This window comes from Hyperolius riggenbachi, chromosome 5 (assembly GCF_040937935.1).
Source record: "Hyperolius riggenbachi isolate aHypRig1 chromosome 5, aHypRig1.pri, whole genome shotgun sequence".
In the NCBI taxonomy this organism is placed as follows: domain Eukaryota; kingdom Metazoa; phylum Chordata; class Amphibia; order Anura; family Hyperoliidae; genus Hyperolius; species Hyperolius riggenbachi.
The window spans coordinates 207,919,905-207,941,189 of NC_090650.1; the positions used below are offsets into that span (position 1 = coordinate 207,919,905).

Below are 21,285 nucleotides of genomic sequence, written 5' to 3' on the forward strand. Positions count from 1 at the left end.
TTCAAACAAATGTGACCTCTCCCTCAAACACTACAATGGAGAATGGTGGCATATGTTTCTTTGGGGCTGGTTTCCACTAGAGCGAATCTGCATGCGTTTCCTGCATGCAGATTCGCATAGACAATACAAGTGGATGGGCCTATTTCCACTTGTCAGGATTTCTGAGCGGTTTTCTGTGCAGAAAAAATCTGCACGGTAGACCCTGCAGAATTCGCATACCGCACACCGCTATGCGAATCGCCGCTAATGTATTTAATAGGGAAATCGCATGTGGTTTTGGCATGCGTACTTTACCGCGATTTCACCTAAAAATTAATGTTAAATCACACAGGCAGTGACATGGTTAAAATCGCATCAATACTAACCTATGCGAAATCGCACCCGCATGCGATTTCGTCAGCGGGGAATCGGCGGCAATACCGCACCGCACAAGTGGAAACGGGCCCTCTAACACATTGGGCCAGATTTATCAAAGCATTACCAACAGTTTTTTCTTCTTATACGGTTCTAACCAGCAGGGGGAACTGTTCTGCATGATTGTAAGAAAATTCCATCCTACTTAATAGCAACAGTTCAGTGTGAATTTCTAGAACTGCTTTACAGTTAAAGGAACACTATTAATTAAAATTATTTTTTTTGTTAAATACTCTATTAGGGTACACATTACCATTAGTGCTAGGGGCACTTTATTTATTCACCCAGTTCTCTCTCCCTGCTTAAAAATCATCCTTCATTCCTCACACAGTTCACAAATATACTTCATTGTGTCACAGCATGCAAGAGACATGAGGACGAAGAAGGCTGATCTGAGGAGATAACAGGTAACTAGATGTGTTGTAATATAATTAGCAGGGAGATGTGTATACACTATTCCTGAGTGATTGACCGGCTTGCTTGTGATGAATATACTCCAGGCTGCAGCTACTTCATACGCTGCAATGAGAGGGAAAACAAAAGTTTGCTTTCTTAAAACTAAGTATTTATGATAATTCAGGTTGGAGTGAGCTCCGAGATGTCTCCCAGTGTATCAATGCTGAAATAGGCAAATTATCCATTGTTTTCCCTGAAAGCTAGCCACACCTCCAGATCCACTGGAATGCAATGATGTGTCAGCTTGTTATTACAGAGCCACAATAAACAAAAATGCATACAGACGTTTCGGATTTATTGATCCTCATCAGTGCATGGCATGGATTAATGTGGCTCTATGGGGTAGGACTTGAAACACCCAGGGGTACAGAGTAGCTAGCAAGTTCATGGTGAACCAGAACTCCTAGGAGTGTGTAAGGGACTACAATGGTCCTAAAAGCCCTCTTACTAAAATGCTAAGGAGAACAAAAGTTTGTTTTCTTAAAAGCAGTGATGCACTGGGAGACATCTCGGAACTCACGCCAACCTTGAACTATCGCAAATACTTTCTGTTTTAAGAAAGCAAAAGTTTTGTTTTCCATAGTATTTTAGTAAGAGGGCTTTTAGGTACATTGTAGCCCCTTACACACTCCTAGAAGTTCTGGTTCACCAAGTACCTATGAGAGGGAGAGAAGCTGTTTACAAAAGCATCATTAGGATTTTTATCAGTGAAAGAACAGAAGACAAGGACCACACATTGCTGGAATCTTTAACCCCTTACCACCATCTGAATAAGATACTTTCAGCAAGGTGATTATTAAACTATACACTGAGGAGTTGATGGCAACCCCCTTGTGCTGGAACATGGTCTAGCCCTTTAATGCTGGGTACACACTATAAGTTTTTCTGCTCGATAGAAGGATCCGATAGATAATTCCCGTCATGTCCGATATTCCTTCCGATCGATTCAGTGCTCGATTTCTCATAGAAGTGAATGGAAAAAGATAAGAAAAACAAGCAGAAGATAAGAGAATTAAGTGTAGAATCGAGCGGAAAAAAATGATCAGGTGGAAAAACGTATCGTGTGTACCCAGCATAAGAGCCCGACACTTTTGTATCTAATGCTGGGAATACACAATGAGTTTTATGCGCCGGATCGAGCCAGCGGGTCACTGCTCCTCCGCGCGGATCGATTCCCGCTCGTCCCCGCGGGCATCCCTTATCAGCCGCTCGATCCCCTGCTATTGTCCGCCCGCGGGGATAGAGCGGGGAATCCATACGGCGGGTCATCGGACCTGTCGGATATTATTAATCGAGCCATCAGCGGCTTGATTGATAAGGAAGAAACTCACCGTGTATGCCAGGCATAAAACTTAGGGAGGATTTTGCAGCAGAGAGCCAGAGCTATGTGAGGAAGGAAATTGCTTCTAGTACTTGTGGTAATTTCTGCTCTAACATACAGCATTTAAAAAAAAATGATTAAGAAGTTTTAATAGCATTTCTACACAGCACTGCAGGCAAGACATGATTTGTGAAGTGAATGTTTCCTGGATTATCCTCATTTGTATGTGGATAAGGAAAAAAATAAATGGTTTATCCTGCCTGTAATTTATTAGGTTATCAGCATTCAGAAGTCTTTATTGTACATATACCTCATTTAATGACCTTTATGTTTTATAGTGTGTTTTCTCTTAAGTTTGTACCTAGTTATGATCTGAGCAAGAACATAACAGTTTATAATAAGAAAGAGCAGTCCAGATATCCACAATGGTAAGAATGTGTTTTGTCCTTCAAACTCCAGAAGATAAGCTGGGGCCAGCCACACAGCCTGCAAAATACAAGACATCATTTTAGCACAGTGCCAATGAGGAACTAATAGATATTATGACCCTGCCATGCAGCCAACAATCTCAATAGAGAAAAGCTGTCAATACATAAATATTGATGAAGTGACAGCTATTTGTAGCACAGATACTTAAAGGTGCACTGCAGTGAAAAACTGTAAAATTTAAAATATGTGCAAACATATACAAATAAGAAGTACATTTTTTTCCAGAGTAAAATGAGCCATAAATTACTTTTCTCCTATGTTGCTGTCACTTACAGTAGGTAGTAGAAATCTGACAGAAGTGACAGGTTTTGGACTAGTCCATCTCTTTATAGAGGATTCTCAGGGATATATTTATTTTCAAAAGCACTTAGTGAATGGCAGTTACTCTGTCTACCTGCCAAAAAACTGTGTAGCGAGAAGGGAAGCTGGCCAGCATTATTGTTTAAATCCTTTTTTGGGAAAATCTTTATAAAGAATAAAAGCCTTGCATAAAATCCCCTATGAAGAGATGGACTAGTCCAAAGCCTGTCACTTCTGTCAGATTTCTACTGCATACTGTAAGTGATAGCATTATAGGAGAAAAGTCATTTATGGCTCATTTTACTCTAGAAAAATTGTACTTCTTATTTGTATATGTTTGCACATATTTTAAATTTTACAGTTGTAGTGCCCCTTTAAAGAGAGTCTGAAGCGAGACTAAATCTCACTTCAGACCTCATAGATAGCAGGGGCATGTGTGCCCCTGCTAAAACGCCGCTATCCCGCGGCTTAACGGGGGGTCTCTTCACCCCCAAATCCCCTCTGTGCAGCCGGGGAGCGCTTCCGCATTGGGGCAGGGCTAACCGCCGCAGCCCTGCCTCATGCGCGTCTATCAGACGCGTATCTCCGCCTCTCCCCCTCCCCTCTCAGTCTTCCTTCACTGAGAGGGGCGGGGGAGAGGCGGCAATGCGCGTCTGATAGACGCGACTAGAGGCAGGGCTGCAGCCGTTAGCCCTGCCTCCAGGAAGAGAAAATTTTACGGCCAAGTTTACAACCAAGTTTTGCGGGGGTGGGTTTGGGGGTGAAGGGACCCCCGTTTAGCCGCGGGATAGCGGCGTTTTAGCAGGGGCACACATGCCCCTGCTAAATATGAACTCTGAAGCGAGATTTATTCTCGCTTCAGAGTCTCTTTAACCTCCTTAGCGGTAACCCCGTGTGTGACACGGGGTAAGCCGCCGGAGGATGCCGCTCAGGCCCTGCTGGGCCGATTTAAATAATTTTTTTTTTGCTGGACGCAGCTAGCACTTTGCTAGCTGCGCCAGCACCCCGATCGCCGTCGCGCGCCCGATCGCCGCTATCCGGTGCGGCGCGCGCCCCCCCCCAGACCCCGTGCGCTGCCTGGCCAATCAGTGCCAGGCAGCGCCGAGGGTTGGAGCTGGACTCCCAATGATGTGGTGACGTCATCCCGCCCCGTCGCCATGGCGACGGGGGAAGCCCTCCAGGAAATCCCGTTCTTTGAACGGGATTTCCTGATCGGAGATCGCCGAAGGCGATCGAAGCGGGCGGGGGGATGCCGCTGAGCAGCGGCTATCATGTAGCGAGCCCTCGGCTCGCTACATGATTTTAAAAAAAAAAAAAAATTAAAAAAACTGCTGCGCTGCCCCCTGGCGGTATTTTTCATACCGCCAAGGGGGTTAAAGAACAGTTGGAAATTCAGCAGTATGTAACTGGGCTTAGCAGTAGAGATGAGCAGCAAATCTTCCCCATATGCAAATGCACACTGACAAAGGAAGTGAAAGCCATTCTAGCAAATGAAGACCACCAGCAGCTAAGCAATTTATTGGCAGATGTGTTAAGACAGTTGCCAATCCTTTAGCTGACAGATGTACGCATCCATGTACTTCAGTTCAACACAAACTTAGTCATATCCTAAACACACAACAGGTCAACTGACCAACGAATGGCTAAAAAAAAGAAAACTATGGTACAGGAATGGCTTAATTGCCAAAAGATCTGATCAAAATGATTAAACAGTCTGATCAGAAGTGAGTTTGGCTGCAGACCAATCAAAATAGATAAACAATAGTTCTCCTGCTCATTTTGTAATTAGATGTGCTGCATGTAACACCTAGTACCGTATTTTTCTGAATATAAGATGCTCCTGCATATAAGACACACCTCGGTTTAGAGGGCAAAAATCTCTAAGCTACTCCATCTACACTAGACTGCCCAGTTACACTACACTAATCCCTGTTGCCCCCACCAGTTACACTATACTATATTGATCCCTGCTGCCCTACCAACTGTGCTACACAGCGCAAAACACTACACTTTCACACTATACCTGATCCTGCCACCACGATCCTCTCCACCTGGCTCCAGGTCCTGCTTCCTGTGTGGTTCTCTTCTGCAGCCTCCCCAATCCTCTCCCCATGGGTCCTGGCAGTGCCCTTCTCTTCTGTGGCAGTGGTAGGCAGGGACCACCTACCGCTATGTAGAACCACTGGGTCCTCCATACTGACAGCTCAATGCACACTATCCCTGTTCACTAACGCATGTTGTCATGCATGACCCCCAGCACACGTGCGCTGCTAGTATACAGGGACAGCATTCATGAAGCTGCCAATATGGAGTATCCGGCGGTTCTGCATAGCGGTAGGTGGCTGGTTGCCCTGCCTACTGCTGCCACAGAAGGGGAACATGCTGCCAGGAGCCATGGAGAGAGGATCGCAGAGGATGCAGAAGAGGACCACATAGGGAGCAGGACCCAGAGCCAGGGGGAGAGGATTGTGTCTGCAGGAGCTGGTATAGTATACCGGTAGCTTCTCTATGCAATCTGCATGGTTGATTCTGTATCTTTGGAATATAAGACACACTCACTTTTTTCCTCAAGTCTTGGGGGAGAAAAAGTGCCTATTATATTTCCAAAAATATGTTATATGTGTGGCTGACCAATCAGTCTATACAGGAACTAAGAACTAAGACCAAACGATCAGCCAGAAAAGCCATCATACATGCGGGTATGGTGCTTTTACTTTTCTAACCCATCAATCATAAGAAAATCATTAATCATAATCAATACACACTATTCCTAATACCCTTTATCCCTAGAAGAGCTTACAATCTAATTTTCCTAGTTTTTTGGCTGTGGGAAGGCTGAGGCCTTAAAGGCCAACTGAAGTGAGAGGTATATGGAGGCTGCCATATTTATTTCCTTTTAAACAGTATCAGTTACCTTGCAGCCCTGTTTAGCTGCAGTAGTGTCTGGATAACACCAGAAACAAGCATGCAGCTAATCTTGTCAGATCTGACAATAATGTCAAACACCTAATCTGCTGCATGTTTGTTCAGGGGCTATGGCAAAAAGTATTACAGGCAGAGGATCAGCAGGGCTGCCAGGCAATTTGTATTGCTTAAAAGGAAATAAATATGGCAGCCTCCATAGCCCTCTCACTTCAGGTGTCCTTTAAAGCAGCGGTCCCCAACCTGGGGTCCGCGGCCCCCTGGTGGTCCGTGGCCAGTTTTCTGGGGGGGCGCCGCTCCTGTTACCTTATGAGCGGGCGGCCGCTTCCTTATATTCCCCATAGCCGCTCTCCTTTTGCAGCAGCTTCAACAGCATTTTGCGTCACACGGCTGCTGAAAGGAGGAAGGAAACGGCAGCGGTTCCCATGGTAACGGTGATGCATATCGCCGCTACCCTGCTTCCCTCCTCCTTGCAGCAGCCTTGTGACGCGCTGCTGTAACAGGAGATGTGGCTAAGAGGAGAGTGGATACGGACAAGTGGCCGCTAGCCCATAAGGTAACTGGAGCGGCGGCCGCTAGTGGTGGGTGGGCACTACCTACCCATACAAGGGCGTATTACTTGGCACTATACTAGCTATATACTGAGCGCTATACTGGGCACTATACTGGCAACTATACTAGCTAAATACTGGGCACTATACTAGCTCTATACTGGGCAGTATACTAGCTATATACTGGGTGCTATACTGGGCACTATACTAGCTATATACTGAGCACTATACTAGCTATACTGGGCACTATACTGGCTATATACTGGGCACTATACTAGCTATATATTGGGCACTATACTAGCTATATACTGAGCACTATACTGGGCAACTAAACTCCCTAAACTATGCCAGCTATGCAGCCGCACCCCAGCCCAGCCCCCCCCCCCCCCCCTCCCGGGTAAAAATTTGGTCAGAAAGTGGTCCCCAGGCCGGAAAATGTTGGGGACCCGTGCTTTAAAGGGAACCCGAGGTGAGAGTGATATGAAGGCTGCCAATGCCAGTTGCCTGGTAGCTCTGTTGAACTTCTGAGTGTCTGAGTAAGGCTAGGTTCACAGTGCTCAGTTGCGTTGCAGAAAAATTTTGCATGTCAACTTACTGCCCCTACAATTCTATGGGCCTGTTCACAGTAACGGATTGCATGATTCCAACTTGCTGCATGCAGGTTTTGCATTACAGTCTATGTCCAGTCTCAGTTGCAGTTCACACACATTTTAACATGTGCTTTATGCACTGACCACTGTGAATCCAGCCTCACAAGTCTGGAACAAACATATGGCTGATCCAGTAAAACTGAGTCAGCAGAGTCAGGGCTTGTTCACATCTAAGGAGTTTTCGCCATTTTTTTTCAAGCGCAGGTAATTTTCAAAATCGCCCTAAAAATGCTTGTGCAAAGATTCCTTATGAGAGGGTTCACATCTGAGCGGTTCATTTCCAATCCGCTCAGCAAAACCGTGCCTGTACCATTTGTGAGGCGATTTTGCCTCAATGAAAGGTATAGGAAAACCACCAAACGCTCACAAAATCGCTTTGTGCAGCGACTGCATTCGCGTTTTTAAGAATAAATACGTTGTATTTATTCGTTTCAAGGTCAAAGAGTTCACTTCCTGACTTGCATCAGGGAGTGAATAAAAAAAAAAATCGCTCTGAAAAGCGCTTTAAAAAAACAACGCAGCGCACAGTGGAGCGCCGGGAGGCGCTTAAAAAAATTGCTTGCAAAATGCTTGCATTTGTGATTTTAGATGTTAACAAGGCCTCAGAGTACCTGATCTGCTGGATGCTTGTTCAAGGTCTATGAGGCACAGGATCAGGAGGACAGCCAGGCAGCTGGTATTGTTGAAAAGGAAATCAATATGGCAGCCTCCATATGCCTCTCACATTGAGTTCCCTTTAAAAACAATATCTTTATTTGACATGTTATGTTTGTAAGTACCTCATGTTTCGGGATTACATTGTAATTCACTTTTAGGGATTATATTGTGATTAAGAAATGAAAATTCATTAAAATAAGTATTACCTGTCCAAAAAACCACAGTATAATCAAAAAGGCTCCTTCCTTCCATGACATCTGCAGACCAGGCATGATGAGCGGTAGCAGGCAGAGATACCAAAGGAAATACTAGAAGATAAAATCACATATTAGCAAAATTAAAGATTTGTAAGCTTGATACCACGGCCATGTCAAATATGGGAGTTTGAATTTCTGCTGCTCTGTGAAGCATGACTGGAAGGCTCTTAACCATTAATACAAAGTGATGAAACACAAAGCGCAATGCCAAGGCTAAATGTGCAATCTGTGGGTTAGAGCCCCATATCAGTCCAGTGATGCATGTTTTGTATTACGTTCCTAAGTACTCTTAAAGGATACCCGAAGTGACATGTGTATGTACAGTGCCTAGCACACACATTACTATGCTGTGTTCCTTTTTTTCTTTCTCTGCCTGAAAGAGTTAAATATCAGGTATGTGAGTGGCTGACTCAGTCCTGACTCAAACAGGAAGTGACTACAGTGTGACCCTCACCGATAAGAGATTCCCCTTATTATCTCTTTCTTGCTCTCTGAAGCCATTTTCGGCTAGGAAAATGTTTTACAGTGCTTTGCAAAAGTATTCAGCCCCCTTGAAGTTTTCCACATTTTGTCACATTACTGCCACAAACATGAATCAATTTTATTGGAATTCCACATGAAAGACAAACACAAAGTGGTGTACACATGAGAAGTGGAACGAAAATCATACATGATTCCAAACATTTTTTACAAATAAATAACTGCAAAGTGGTGTGTGCATAATTATTCGGCCCCCTTTGATCTGAGTGCAGTCAGTTGCCTATAGACATTGCCTGATGAGTGCTAATGACTAAATAGAGTGCACCTGTGTGTAATCTAATGTCAGTACAAATACAGCTGCTCTGTGAGGGCCTCAGAGGTTGTCTAAGAGAATATTGGGAGCAACAACACCGTAAAGTCCAAAGAACACACAAGACAGGTCAGGGATCAAGTTATTGAGACATTTAAAGCAGGCTTAGGCTACAAAAAGATTTCCAAAGCCTTGAACATCCCACGGAGCACTATTCAAGTGATCATTTAGAAATGGAAGGAGTATGGCAGCACTGTAAACCTACCAAGACAAGGCCATCCACCTAAACTCATAGGTTGAACAAGGAGAGCGCTGATCAGAAATGCAGTCAAGAGGCCCATGGTGACTCTGGACAAGCTGCAGAGATCTATAGCTCAGGTGGGAGACTCTGTCCATAGGACAACTATTAGTCATGCACTGTACAAAGTTGGCCTTTATGGAAGAGTGGCAAGAAGAAAGGCATTGTTAACAGAAAGCATAAGAAGTCCCGTTTGCAGTTTGCCACAAGCCATGTGGGGGACACAGCAAACATGTGGAAGAAGGTGCTCTGGTCAGATGAGACCAAAATGGAACTTTTTGGCCAAAATTCAAAACGCTATGGGCTTCATTCACAAAGCGGTGCTAACTGTTAGCACGCCTGTGAAAACCCCCTTAGCACGTCTAAACGAGCTTTTCGCGTGTAAAACTTTACGCGCGCACTGCACAGAGCGCAGTGCCCATTAAGGCCTATGGGACTTAGCGCGCACATAGGACTTTGCGCGCGGTACTTAGCGCGCGATCTGATTGAGAAAACCGATGCTAACCTACTTAGCACCCTGGTTAGCGCGCCTAAAGACTTTAGACGTGCTAAGTAGGTTAGCACCGCTTTGTGAATCAAGCCCTATGTGTGGTGGAAAACTAACACTGCACATCACTCTGAATACACCATCCCCACTGTCAAATATGGTGGTGGCAGCATCATGCTCAGCAGGGACAGGGAAGCTGGTCAGAGTTGATGGGAAGATGGATGGAGCTAAATACAGGGCAAACTTGGAAGAAAACCTCTTGGAGACTGCAAAAGACTTAAGACTGGGGCGGAGGTTTACCTTCCAGCAGGACAATGACCCTAAACATAAAGCCAGGGCAACAATGGAATGGTTTAAAACAAAACATATCTATGTGTTAGAATGACCCAGTCGAAGTCCAGATCTAAATCCAATCGAGAATCTGTGGCAAAATCTGAAAACTGCTGTTCACAAACGCTGTCCATCTAATCTGACTGAGCTGGAGCTGTTTTGCAAAGAAAAGTGGGCAAGGATTTCAGTCTCTAGATGTGCAAAGCTGGTAGAGACATACCCTAAAAGCCTGGCAGCTGTAATTGCAGCAAAATGGTGGTTCTACAAAGTATTGACTCAGGGGGCCGAATAATTACGCACACCCCACTTTGCAGCTATTGATTTGTAAAAAATGTTTGGAATCATGTATGAGTTTCGTTCCACTTTTCATGTGTGCACCACTTTGTATTGGTCTTTCACGTGGTATTCCAATAAAATTGATGCATGTTTGTGGCAGTAATGTGACAAAATGTGGAAAACTTCAAGGGGGCCGAATACTTTTGCAACCCACTGTATAGTTGGAATTTCTTATCAGTTAAGGTCACACTGTAGTCACTTCCTGTCTGAGTCAGACTCAGTCAGCCACTTACATACCTGATATTTAACTCTTTCAGGCAGAGAAAGGAAAAAAAAGGAACACAGCATAGTTATTTGTGTGCTAGGCACTGTATATACACACATGTCTATCTCATCATGTCACATGTCACTTTGGGTATCCTTTAAGAAATAGATTTGTTGCTCCGACATAGATGGTACTGCTTGGGGAAAGTGGGGCTAAAAATACTTTTGAAATGAGACCCCATACTTTTTCTTCCCTTTTTCTATGTTCCCTCGGGCTACCCAGAGTAAGCTAACTACAGTACCCAATAAATGAAAGGTCACTGCAGTGGTCAACAACCCTGTGAATACGTGTTTAAATGTATTTGTTCAGTGAAATATTAGATGCTAGATGTATATGAGATGGATGAGTTACCTGGGATGTACAAACTTTGTTAAAGCTCACAAAAATAGCAGTGTTAAGGAAGCAGCAGAAGGTCAGGTCTTTATAATAGGCTGCAGAAACAACACAAAGCAAAAGCATCTGAGGCAGGAAGGCCATCAAGCCCAGGCTGAAACTCCAGTCACTCTCCGCACTGAGGTACAGCATATAAAAGTACGGAGAGAAATTGTGCCGTATGTCTCTTCGAGTCAAGTGATATAGGTAAGTGTGTTCAAGGAAATCCCAACCGTACCTGGCAAGAGAAAAATACAAGAACTCACATTTCAAAAATAGTGTACAATAAAGCATTATCATAACAAATGTGAGTGCACCTCTAGAATTTGTCAATATTTTCTCAGATTTATGAGATCATTGATAAGAATTTACTACAGCATTAGTACTCAGACAAAGTCCATACAATAATGGTTGAAAATTAAACCTTTTATGAGCGTGGACTTAGAAATATGTAAATTACATGCGTAAACGTATTCTTTCAAAGCAACGTGTAAGAACCAGAAAGACTACAATTTACAATAGCATAACCTGCCATCACATTACTTTCACTCTGTAAGTGGCTATAAAATCAGAATAGTTAGGTAATGTATTGCTGTAATCCATGGAATCTGCTCCGAGCATTTATTTTGGTTATTATAAAACCCACAATGAATGACAGAGCAGCAGTTCATTTCGATGATAAATAAAGCGATTAAGCTGCATTATTGAATATCAATATTTCCCCATTGCCTCTTTATTTTGTGTGCCCAGCATTATTTTCCAGCACAGCCTTAAAGTGTACCAGAGACGAGCTGTAATAAAAGTTTTATACATACCTGGGGCTTCCTCCAGGCCCATACGCACGGACGGATCACTCCCACGCCGCCGTCCTCAGTCTTCTCCAGCTGCAGTACCGTGGTCCTGTAAGTTCTGGCAGTCGCAGCCAGTCTGTGCAAGAGAAGTGCGCTCTCTACTCTGTGGCATGTAATAAAATATTTACAAAAATGTGAGAAGTATACTCACTTTTGTGAGATACTGTATACTGAACAATAAACAGATTGGAGTATAAACTGAGCCACCCATTTTAACTTAAGAGAACATGTAAAAATGGTTGACTATACTATAAACAAACCAAGGGGGCCTTGGGAAGGCTCCCCGTGGCGCCCCTGGATAGTGCTAATGTAGCATGAACTAATTCTCGCAGGGCAACCGCTTTGCGGCATTGTTTTTTGATTCTGCATGATTTGGCATGCAAAAGCAAATGCATATTTGCATGAGCATTGCCTCATGAATAGCCAATAAAGCCAAATTTGCTAGCCAGATACAGTGGTGTGAAAAACTATTTGCCCCCTTCCTGATTTTTTCGTCTTTTGCATGTTTGTCACACTTAAATGTTTCTGCTCATCAAAAACCGTTAACTATTAGTCAAAGATAACATAATTGAACACAAAATGCAGTTTTAAATGATGGTTTTTTATTAATTAGTGAGAAAAAACTCCAAATCTACATGGCCCTGTGTGAAAAAGTGATTGCCCCCCTTGTTAAAAAATAACTTAACTGTGGTTTATCACACCTGAGTTCAATCTCTGTAGTCACCCCCAGGCCTGATTACTGCCACACCTGTTTCAATCAAGAAATCACTTAAATAGGAGCTATCTGACAAAGAGAAGTAGACCAAAAGCACCTCAAAAGCTAGACATCATGCCAAGATCCAAAGAAATTCAGGAACAAATGAGAACAAAAGTACTGTAATTGAGATCTATCGGTCTGGTAAAGGTTATAAAGCCATTTCTAAAGCTTTGGGACTCCAGCGAACCACAGTGAGAGCCATTATCCACAAATGGCAAAAACATGGAACAGTGATGAACCTTCCCAGGAGTGGCCGGCCGACCAATATTACCCCAAGAGCGCAGAGAAAACTCATCTGAGATGCCACAAAAGACCCCAGGACAGCATCTAAAGAACTGCAGGCCTCACTTGCCTCAATTAAGGTCAGTGTTTACGACTCCACCATAAGAAAGAGACTGGGCCAAAGCGGCCTGCATGGCAGATATCCAAGGCGCAAACCACTTTTAAGCAAAAAGAACATTAAAGCTCATCTCAATTTTGCTAAAAAACATCTCAATGATTGCCAAGACTTTTGGGAAAATACCTTATGGACCGACGAGACAAAAGTTGAACTTTTTGGAAGGTGCGTGTTACATCTGGCGTAGAAGTAACACAGCATTTCAGCAAAAGAACATCATACCAACAGTAAAATATGGTGGTGGTAGTGTGATGGTCTGGGGTTGTTTTGCTGCTTCAGGACCTGGAAGGCTTGCTGTGATAGATGGAACCATGAATTCTACTATCTACCAAAAAATCCTGAAGGAGAATGTCCGGCCATCTGTTCGTCAACTCAAGCTGTAGCGATCTTGGGTGCTGCAGCAGGACAATGGCCCAAAACACACCAGCAAATCCACCTCTGAATGGCTGAAGAAAAACAAAATGAAGACTTTGGAGTGGCCTAGTCAAAGTCCTGACCTGAATCCTATTGAGATGTTGTGGCATGACCTTAAAAAGGCAGTTCATGCTAGAAAACCCTCAAATAAAGCTGAATTACAACAATTCTGCAAAGATGAGTGGGCCAAAATTCCTCCAGAGCGCTGTAAAAGACTTGTTGCAAGTTATTGCAAATGCTTGATTGCAGTTATTGCTGCTAAGGGTGGCCCAACCAGTTATTAGGTTCAGGGGGCAATTTCTTTTTCACACAGCTCCATGTAGGTTTTGAGTTTTTTTTCTCACTAAATAATAAAAAACATCATTTAAAACTGCATTTTGTGTTCAATAATGTTATCTTTGACTAATAGTTAACGGTTTTTGATGAGCAGAAACATTTAAGTGTGACAAACATGCAAAAGAATAAGAAATCAGGAGGGGGGCAAATAGTTTTTCACACCACTGTATGTCAGGTTTTCACTTGGTGTTTAATGCACACATTAAACTCTCTGTGGAAGCTTTACCCACTCTATCCTTTGGCACTGCGCCGGTTAAATGCATAGAGTGTGATGAGGCACTGACCCGCTATCTCACTGTCCACTGCAAGTAGTGTCCCCACTTGCATGAAGCGCACTGGAGTGCCTTGTGACTTTGTACCTCCCTCTGCTACTGCCAGTGAGCCTGCATGGTGTTACCCCAATGTAGAGTACAAGCAGCAGAGCATGCTGGACAGGTAGTGAACAGCTTCCATTCCAAGTTGCCAGGCTCCAGCAGCTCCACATGTATTTGCTGAGTCTTCTCCCTGTAGATGTACACCAACCTTTCTCAGTACTGGAAATGCAGCGCAGGATCCAGAGTGAGGCTAGAGTAGGCTACAGAGTGAAGAAACAGCAGTGGGTGGTGGACATGCAAGAGACCGGGGCTGTAGACAAGCTTTCTTTCCTTCCTGTAACTAACCTTACTCCCCACTCAGCAAAAGTCCTTCTATACCCATCTTTAAGACTCTTCAACTTCAGTGTGATGTGACCCCGTTATGCAACCAGAACAAAGTTGAAGAACTTGAAGCTGCTTCATCTCCAATAAACACTCTACTCATTATCATAAACTCCAGTGCTGTATTCCAGGAATCCTTGCATAAACACATAACAACAGAATTCTGCTAAGTGCCAAAAGCACACCTACCCCTGCTAGATATATTGCAGAGGGGTTGGTTTGTGGCTGCCATTGCCACATTGAGCAGTGAAGTGATTTGAAAAGATTTCCTCCTGGCAATCTAGTTTGCTCTCGTATCCCAAACTTACTGGTAAGTTAATTTGTTTCTCCAAAATTGTCCTTTGACTATGGTGGGGATTAGACTGCAAACTGCTTAGGGACAGTTAATGACATGAAAGAGTACCTATGGTCAGAATTACTGTCTTAATGAGGATGAATGGTGGGGTTACAGGGATAAATACAGTGCAGTGGTGGGCATATTTCCAAAGACTGCCGAAGCTGTTCATAAACCTCCGTCTGTGTGTTGCCACGGCCCGCTCCAGCCCTGCAGCCACAAATTAGCTCGTGGCTGAGAATGGGTTGTGAAGACACAGGTGGGCGTGGCCAAAACCTTGGTGGGCACCTTGAAAAAAAACTGCCAAATCCCCACTCGGAGGGGAGGCAGAGCAGTCACCCGCCTGGAGGGATTACCCCAGGACTGGTAAGTATTTAACCCCGTGGCCCCCCAAGTCCTCCACCATTTAGACAGAGCCTGTCATGTCAGGCTCTGTCATTCTGACTATAGGTACTCTTGAATTGTTTTATGTACTCTGTAAAGTGCTGCAGAACACGTCAGTACTGTATAAGTCCATTAGAGAGATAATAATGTACATTTATCCTTTAATGCTTCTCTTAAGGTGCCCATTAACAGTTTAATATTTTCCCCAGATGTGATTGTTTGATCAGATTTTTACGATCAAATGCACAGCAAAACCACCCAGAATGTGAAGAAAATCGACATGAAACAAAAATGACCCATTTATGGAAACCATGAATAACTACCTTTTGATTACCTATGGTCTCCTAATCTGATTGGATGATCGAATCTGAGGAAAATATTGCACCATTAATGGGCAGCTTTAGCCTACCACTCAAAATCCTGATAAATTCTTCACAACTTTACTATATCCTTTAAAAGCAAAATTTCAATGAAATAAGAAAATGTAATACTTACTTATAATAGAAAAAATAGTTTAGAATGAAAAAGGTGAGAACGGTAAAAAATCCAAAACAGAGAACCTCCTTGTTGAGCAGTCTAAGGAACAACTCCCATGCTATTCTGAAGTATTTTAGCAATGAAAACAGTCCTTTCTGTGCTTTTCCTTCACTTGTCCTTTGTGTTTGCAGGGAAAGGATAATTGGCAGAAGGTAAGTGATTGGGTAAATCTTCATGTGCACAGATAGGCCATAGATGATTGCAGCTTTTATAAGCTTCCGTTTCTGCACACAATAGAGTGCTTCCAGCACTAGCACAGCCAGAAGAGATTCTGCATTTCCTCTGCTGGACACAGCCATTGGTAATGGGTTGAAAAGCCAGAATGCACTATACTTGCTGGCAGTGTATTCGTCATGTCCTTCTATTGTCAGGATTCTGTGAATTTGGTAAGCAGCAACTACATCACAGCACACAAACAATACCTTGCCAAAGAGTTCTGAGACGTAAATGTTTGGTGTTAGTATCCAGGCAAGCAGTGGGGTGTAACGGTATGTTGCCCTCTGATAAGGTGACGACCCCTGATATAGAGAGAACATTAAACATAAGAACCCAATATTGCTTTCAAATAAACAAAGTACAGTTTATGCTGCATTTTCTCCTTTCACACACCAAGGTGCTAGATGCCTAAGCCTATTGGATGGCCCTGGGACTTAGTCTTATACACATGCTAGATGGAACTCAGCTGAGGCATGTGTACAAAAAGATCCAGAGTGTTGGATCACCTTGTGTGAGCACATTTTCTCCCCCTTAACCTGCTCACAACAACCTTCTCCACTATGTGCCATGCCATCATCCCTCCTCCCACCAACATAAAGACAGTGCACGTTGCTTCGCTATACCAGAGTGACACGTCTGTATAGTTCTCTTTCCCCATCAAGCTAAATCTTAACAGAAAACACCAAAGCAGAGTTCACCTTCTGACAGACGCACAACACTGCGGTTCCAGCTTATCCATCCGTCACAGCCGGTCACACTGACAATGTTGTCACACGCCGCTCAGAATTGGCTGCTGACACTTCTGCTACTGCAACACCAATGGGAGTCCCGGCAGAAGAATACTGCTGTGACTCTCTGTTGGGCTGAAACAAACCAATAGGGATCCTCTGGCACCAGGGAAAATTATCAATGGACAAAAGGTGGCAGAGGAAAGCTGAAGATGAAGGTGACAGATGAAGGTAGAAGAAGACAGAAGATGTGCAGGAACATGTACAGAAAACAGCCTAGTGAGAATGGACAATGTCTACTCTCATCAGCTTTCATTCATTCGATTGGCATTCACAGCATCTGCGGTGTCCAGAATTATTGTGAACCACACAGGCCTGAGGTCAGCTCATGGGAACTAAAGCATCGGATTCACTGGCAACAGACATGTGTCAATTGATCCTATGCTTGGCACAAGCACATCAGCAGCTGGCACAGTGGATCAGTTTGCACTGTCATCTCACAACAATGCTGAAAACCATGGATCAGTTTCTCAGTCTTTCTGCTCAGCCCACCCTCTTCCGCAAATAGTAAACATAAAATAAATGCAATTACCTGAGTGACGTATTGAGCAGCATCTGTGAAAACATGGTAATCAATATCCGTGTACTTCACCAACATCAGGTGGTCTTGGTAGACTCCATACAGCACAAGGATAATTCTTGCAGTAAATGCAATTGACCACATCCATTTCTGCTTGAGTAGCAAACTGTGAGCTAGCATTGCAATCTTCTCCATCTTCAGCTGCCTCAGCATGAAAATGGGTCATAATCTTGAAAGATCCAATTGTCATCTAAATACCGGATTTAAAAATAAGAAAAGGTATGTTTTTCACAGTTCAATAAAATGAGTACCTAGTAAGACAAACTACAAAATTACTGCCAAATGCATTTAAGTCCTAGTTCACCTTCCCAGACTTGTCATTGTTAGAATAATTAAATAAGGGGCTACTCCATTACTTATGTAATTTTCATATCTTGATGCAGCAGTTTCAGAGATAGCCAGTCACATGACCCAGAGATTTGGATAAGTCTCTATGAGCTTGCCAAATTTTGGAGTTAATGCACTAAACATTTTTAACACTGCTGTACTCAGACAGCGCATGGCAATATTACCTTTACTTCCATTAGTTACGCAATACTGTGAGTTACATGAGTAGAGCAATCCCCTTGCCACTAGGTTTTTTGCCCATTGCTCAAGATAAAACTGTTCCAGCTCCTTCAAGTTGGATTGTTCTTGCTTAGCTTATTGTGGTCTTATAGACAGATACCCCCATCTCTGCAACTCCTGCATGCAGGGTTGCCTTTGTTCTCTGTGCTGTCTCTCTGAATAATGTCCTCCTTGCCCCTGCTGTGAGTTTTGGTGGGTGGCCCTCCTTGGCAGGTGATGTGGTACCATGTTCTTTCCATTTGAAGGTGATCGATTTAATGGTACTCCGTGCTATATTTAGGCTACGTTTCCACTGTAGTGTAAAATTTTCGCGTCCAAAAAATTGTATGCGATTTTTCTGATTGGCAAAAATTCGTATGTAAATTTGTATGAGTTTTATGCAAATTTTCATACGTGAAAATTTGCATTAGTCAAATCTAACACAATCTGCCTAGTAAGTAACAGCTTAGACATGACTGCAGACAACTTCCTGTAACCATTTGCGGTGCTATCCGATGCCATTGCAAAGCATTATACGCGAATCACTGCAGATACATGTAAAATATCAGAAAAAATTAAGCAGGACCTTAGATTTTTTTTTTTTTTTTTTATAACCCAACTGACTTGTACTTCTCAACAACTTTGTCCCTCACTTGTACTTTATCGTTATCCCTGACTTGTTTGGAGAGCTCCTTGGTGTCCATAGTGTGATGCCTCTTGTTTAGCGGTGTTATGCTCCATCTACACGGAGCGATCCGGTGGCTCGTTTAGCCGCCGGATCGCCTTTTCCGCATCCCCGCACGTACCCGCCGTGTCCCTGCACGTGTCGGATTCGATACCCGCTTATCTTCTGCTCGATTCCCCGCTATTGTCCGCTCGCGGGGAATCGAGCGGCAGCGAGATTGGACCTGTTGGATCTTATCAATTGATAAGTAACATCGCAGCGTGTAGACCCAGCATAAAAGCCACTGGGACCTTTTTGAAGGTGTGTTTATACTGGGGAGATCATGTGACATTTAGATTGCACACAGGTAGACTTAATTTCAATAATTATGTGACCTTTGAAGGCAACTGGTTATAGTGGGACTTTTTAGGGGCTTCTTGGCAAAGGGGGTGAATACATATGCACCTGCCAATTTTCAGTTTATTATTTTCTTAAAATTCATTTTTATATATATTTTTCTCATTTCAAGTTTCCAACTTAGACTATTTTGTATAAATCCATCACATAAAATAAGATAAAAAACCATTAGGCCTACAGCTTGGAATGTAACAAAATAGGTACAAAGTACAAACCCAGGCTTCCCCCATCCCACACGAACTTGCCATTCCAGTGTTGGGACCATCTGAACGTATTCGACAAGGACTTGTTGAATATGTTCACTTGGTGGCGCTCGGGCCGCAGTGGAGCAAGATGGCTGGTGCAGTAGTATGGAATCACTCAAGCATCTCCAGGCTTCTGCATTTAGCCTTCACTCATATACTGATGGGAGCGCAGCCTCAAAGAAGAAGATGATCTCGGACCAGCGGGGGGGGGGGGGGGGGGTCAGTAAGGATCGAAGAAGCCGCTCTTGCTCTTTTTTTTTTGTTTTGGAAGATCAAAGGTTTGCTTTAATGGGAACACGAAGTGAAGGACAAATGGAGGCTGACATATTTATTTTCTTTTAAATAATGCACATTGCCTGGCTGTTCTGCTGATCCCCACCGAACTTGCTAACTACCGCCCAGTGTCACTTCTCCCATTTGCATCTAAATTACTTGAACGCCACATTCATGCTGAACTAAGTCAGTATTTATCTGCAAATTCCTTGCTTGATCAGTTCCAGTCTGGCTTCCGGCCAAACCACTCCACAGAAACAGCCCTCACCAAAGTAGCTAATGATCTCCTCACAGCTAAATCCAAAGGCTATTATTCCATACTCATCCTTCTAGATCTGTCATCAGCATTCGACACTGTCGACCACACTCTACTCCTACAGATCCTTTCACCTATAGGAATAAAGGACCTCGCTCTCTCCTGGATATCTTCCTACCTCTCTGGAAGGCAGGGCCGGATTTACCATAAGGCACTGTAGGCACGTGCCTACAGGCGCCTTATCTGATAGAGGCGGAAATTCCCCGACTGTCTGTCCCCTTCTCTGAGCAGAGCGGAAGTGTGATGTCACTCACCGCTCTGCTCCTGGCTCGGCTCTCCACTCCTAGCGGCTGCTTTGGAAAGGCTGATGGCAGTGGGGGAGAGATGGGGCTGGGCTCTTGCCGCCTTTGCCGGGACTGCTGCAAACCAATCCGCTCCATAGCAATAGCTGCCCACTTGTCTGTACCGTATACTCAGCGTGCAGACAAGCGGGCAGCTATTGCTATGGAGCGGATTAGTTTGCAGCAGTCCCGGCAAGAGCTGTGTGACAGCATAAGATTTGCAGAGCACCGCCTCCCTGTTTCCTCCTCTAGTATTGGTGACTGCGGAGGCTGCGTGTCTGCCGTGTCACACATGGACAGCTATAGCTGTACCGCGAAATTTAAGAAGAGTGAAGGAGCACTGGAGCGTGTCTGGACTTCAGAGCACTTTGAGCCACACAGAAGGAGGAGGAGGGGGACAGCAGAGAGACCATCAAAAGAGCTTTGTGGTAGCTGTCAGCTAGCACACGGAAGACCAGGAAAAACAGCCAGAGATCAGCCTGCCCTGCCTGCTTCAAAGATGGGGACATACAGAGGAGGACAGTGACAGTCAAAGTCAGTGACAGAAGGTAATCTACTCTGACTGGCTTGTTCACTTTGTTTTAACTCACTCTTTTTACAACCCTCTGTGCCTCTCTGTGCTTCCCCCTCATGCCCAGTCCACCCTTTGTGCGCCCACCCTGTGCATCCTCTGTGTGTACCCTGCTCGTGCCCACCCTCTGTGTGTACCCAGCCCATGCTCACCCTTTCTATGCCCACCCTCTGTCCCTTCCCCTCATGCCCACCCTCTGTGTGTACCCAGCCCATGCTCACCCTCTCTATGCCCACCCTCTGTGTGTACCCAGCCCATGCGCACCCTCACTATGTCCACCCTCTGTCCTTTCCCCTCATGCCCACCCTCTGTGTGTACCCAGCCCATGCTCACCCTCTCTATGTCCACCCTCTGTCCCTTCCCCTCATGCCCACCCTCTGTGTGTACCCAGCCCATGCTCACCCTCTCTATGCCCACCCTCTGTGTGTACCCAGCCCATGCGCACCCTCTCTATGTCCACCCTCTGTCCTTTCCCCTCATGCCCACCCTCTGTGTGTACCCAGCCCATGCTCACCCTCTCTATGCCCACCCTCTGTGTGTACCCAGCCCATGCTCACCCTCTCTATGCCCACCCTCTGTGTGTACCCAGCCCATGCGCACCCTCTCTATGCCCACCCTCTGTGTGTACCCAGCCCATGTGCACCCTCTTTATACCCACCCTCTGTGTGTACCCAGCCCATGCGCACCCTCTCTATACCCACCCTCTGTGTGTACCCAGCCCATGCGCACCCTCTCTATACCCACCCTCTGTGTGTACCCAGCCCATGCGCACCCTCTCTATACCCACC

The 21,285-nt window shown here is 44.5% G+C and overlaps 1 protein-coding gene across 2 annotated transcripts in view; it reads right to left on the bottom strand.

Moving 5' to 3' along the window:
• Positions 1-2,466: 2,466 nt before the first annotated feature.
• Positions 2,467-21,285, bottom strand: part of PIGM (phosphatidylinositol glycan anchor biosynthesis class M) — a 45,770-nt gene continuing 26,951 nt past the window's right edge. For both annotated transcript variants that reach the window (XM_068236653.1, XM_068236654.1), the window contains exons 2-6: positions 17,137-17,374; positions 15,559-16,118; positions 10,875-11,133; positions 7,967-8,068; positions 2,467-2,677 (exon numbers count right to left, since the gene is read on the bottom strand). In XM_068236653.1, the coding sequence (XP_068092754.1) occupies positions 2,507-2,677; positions 7,967-8,068; positions 10,875-11,133; positions 15,559-16,118; positions 17,137-17,337 (1,293 nt within the window). In that variant the 5' untranslated portion in view covers positions 17,338-17,374 and the 3' untranslated portion in view covers positions 2,467-2,506. The remainder of the gene's footprint in view (positions 2,678-7,966; positions 8,069-10,874; positions 11,134-15,558; positions 16,119-17,136; positions 17,375-21,285) is intronic.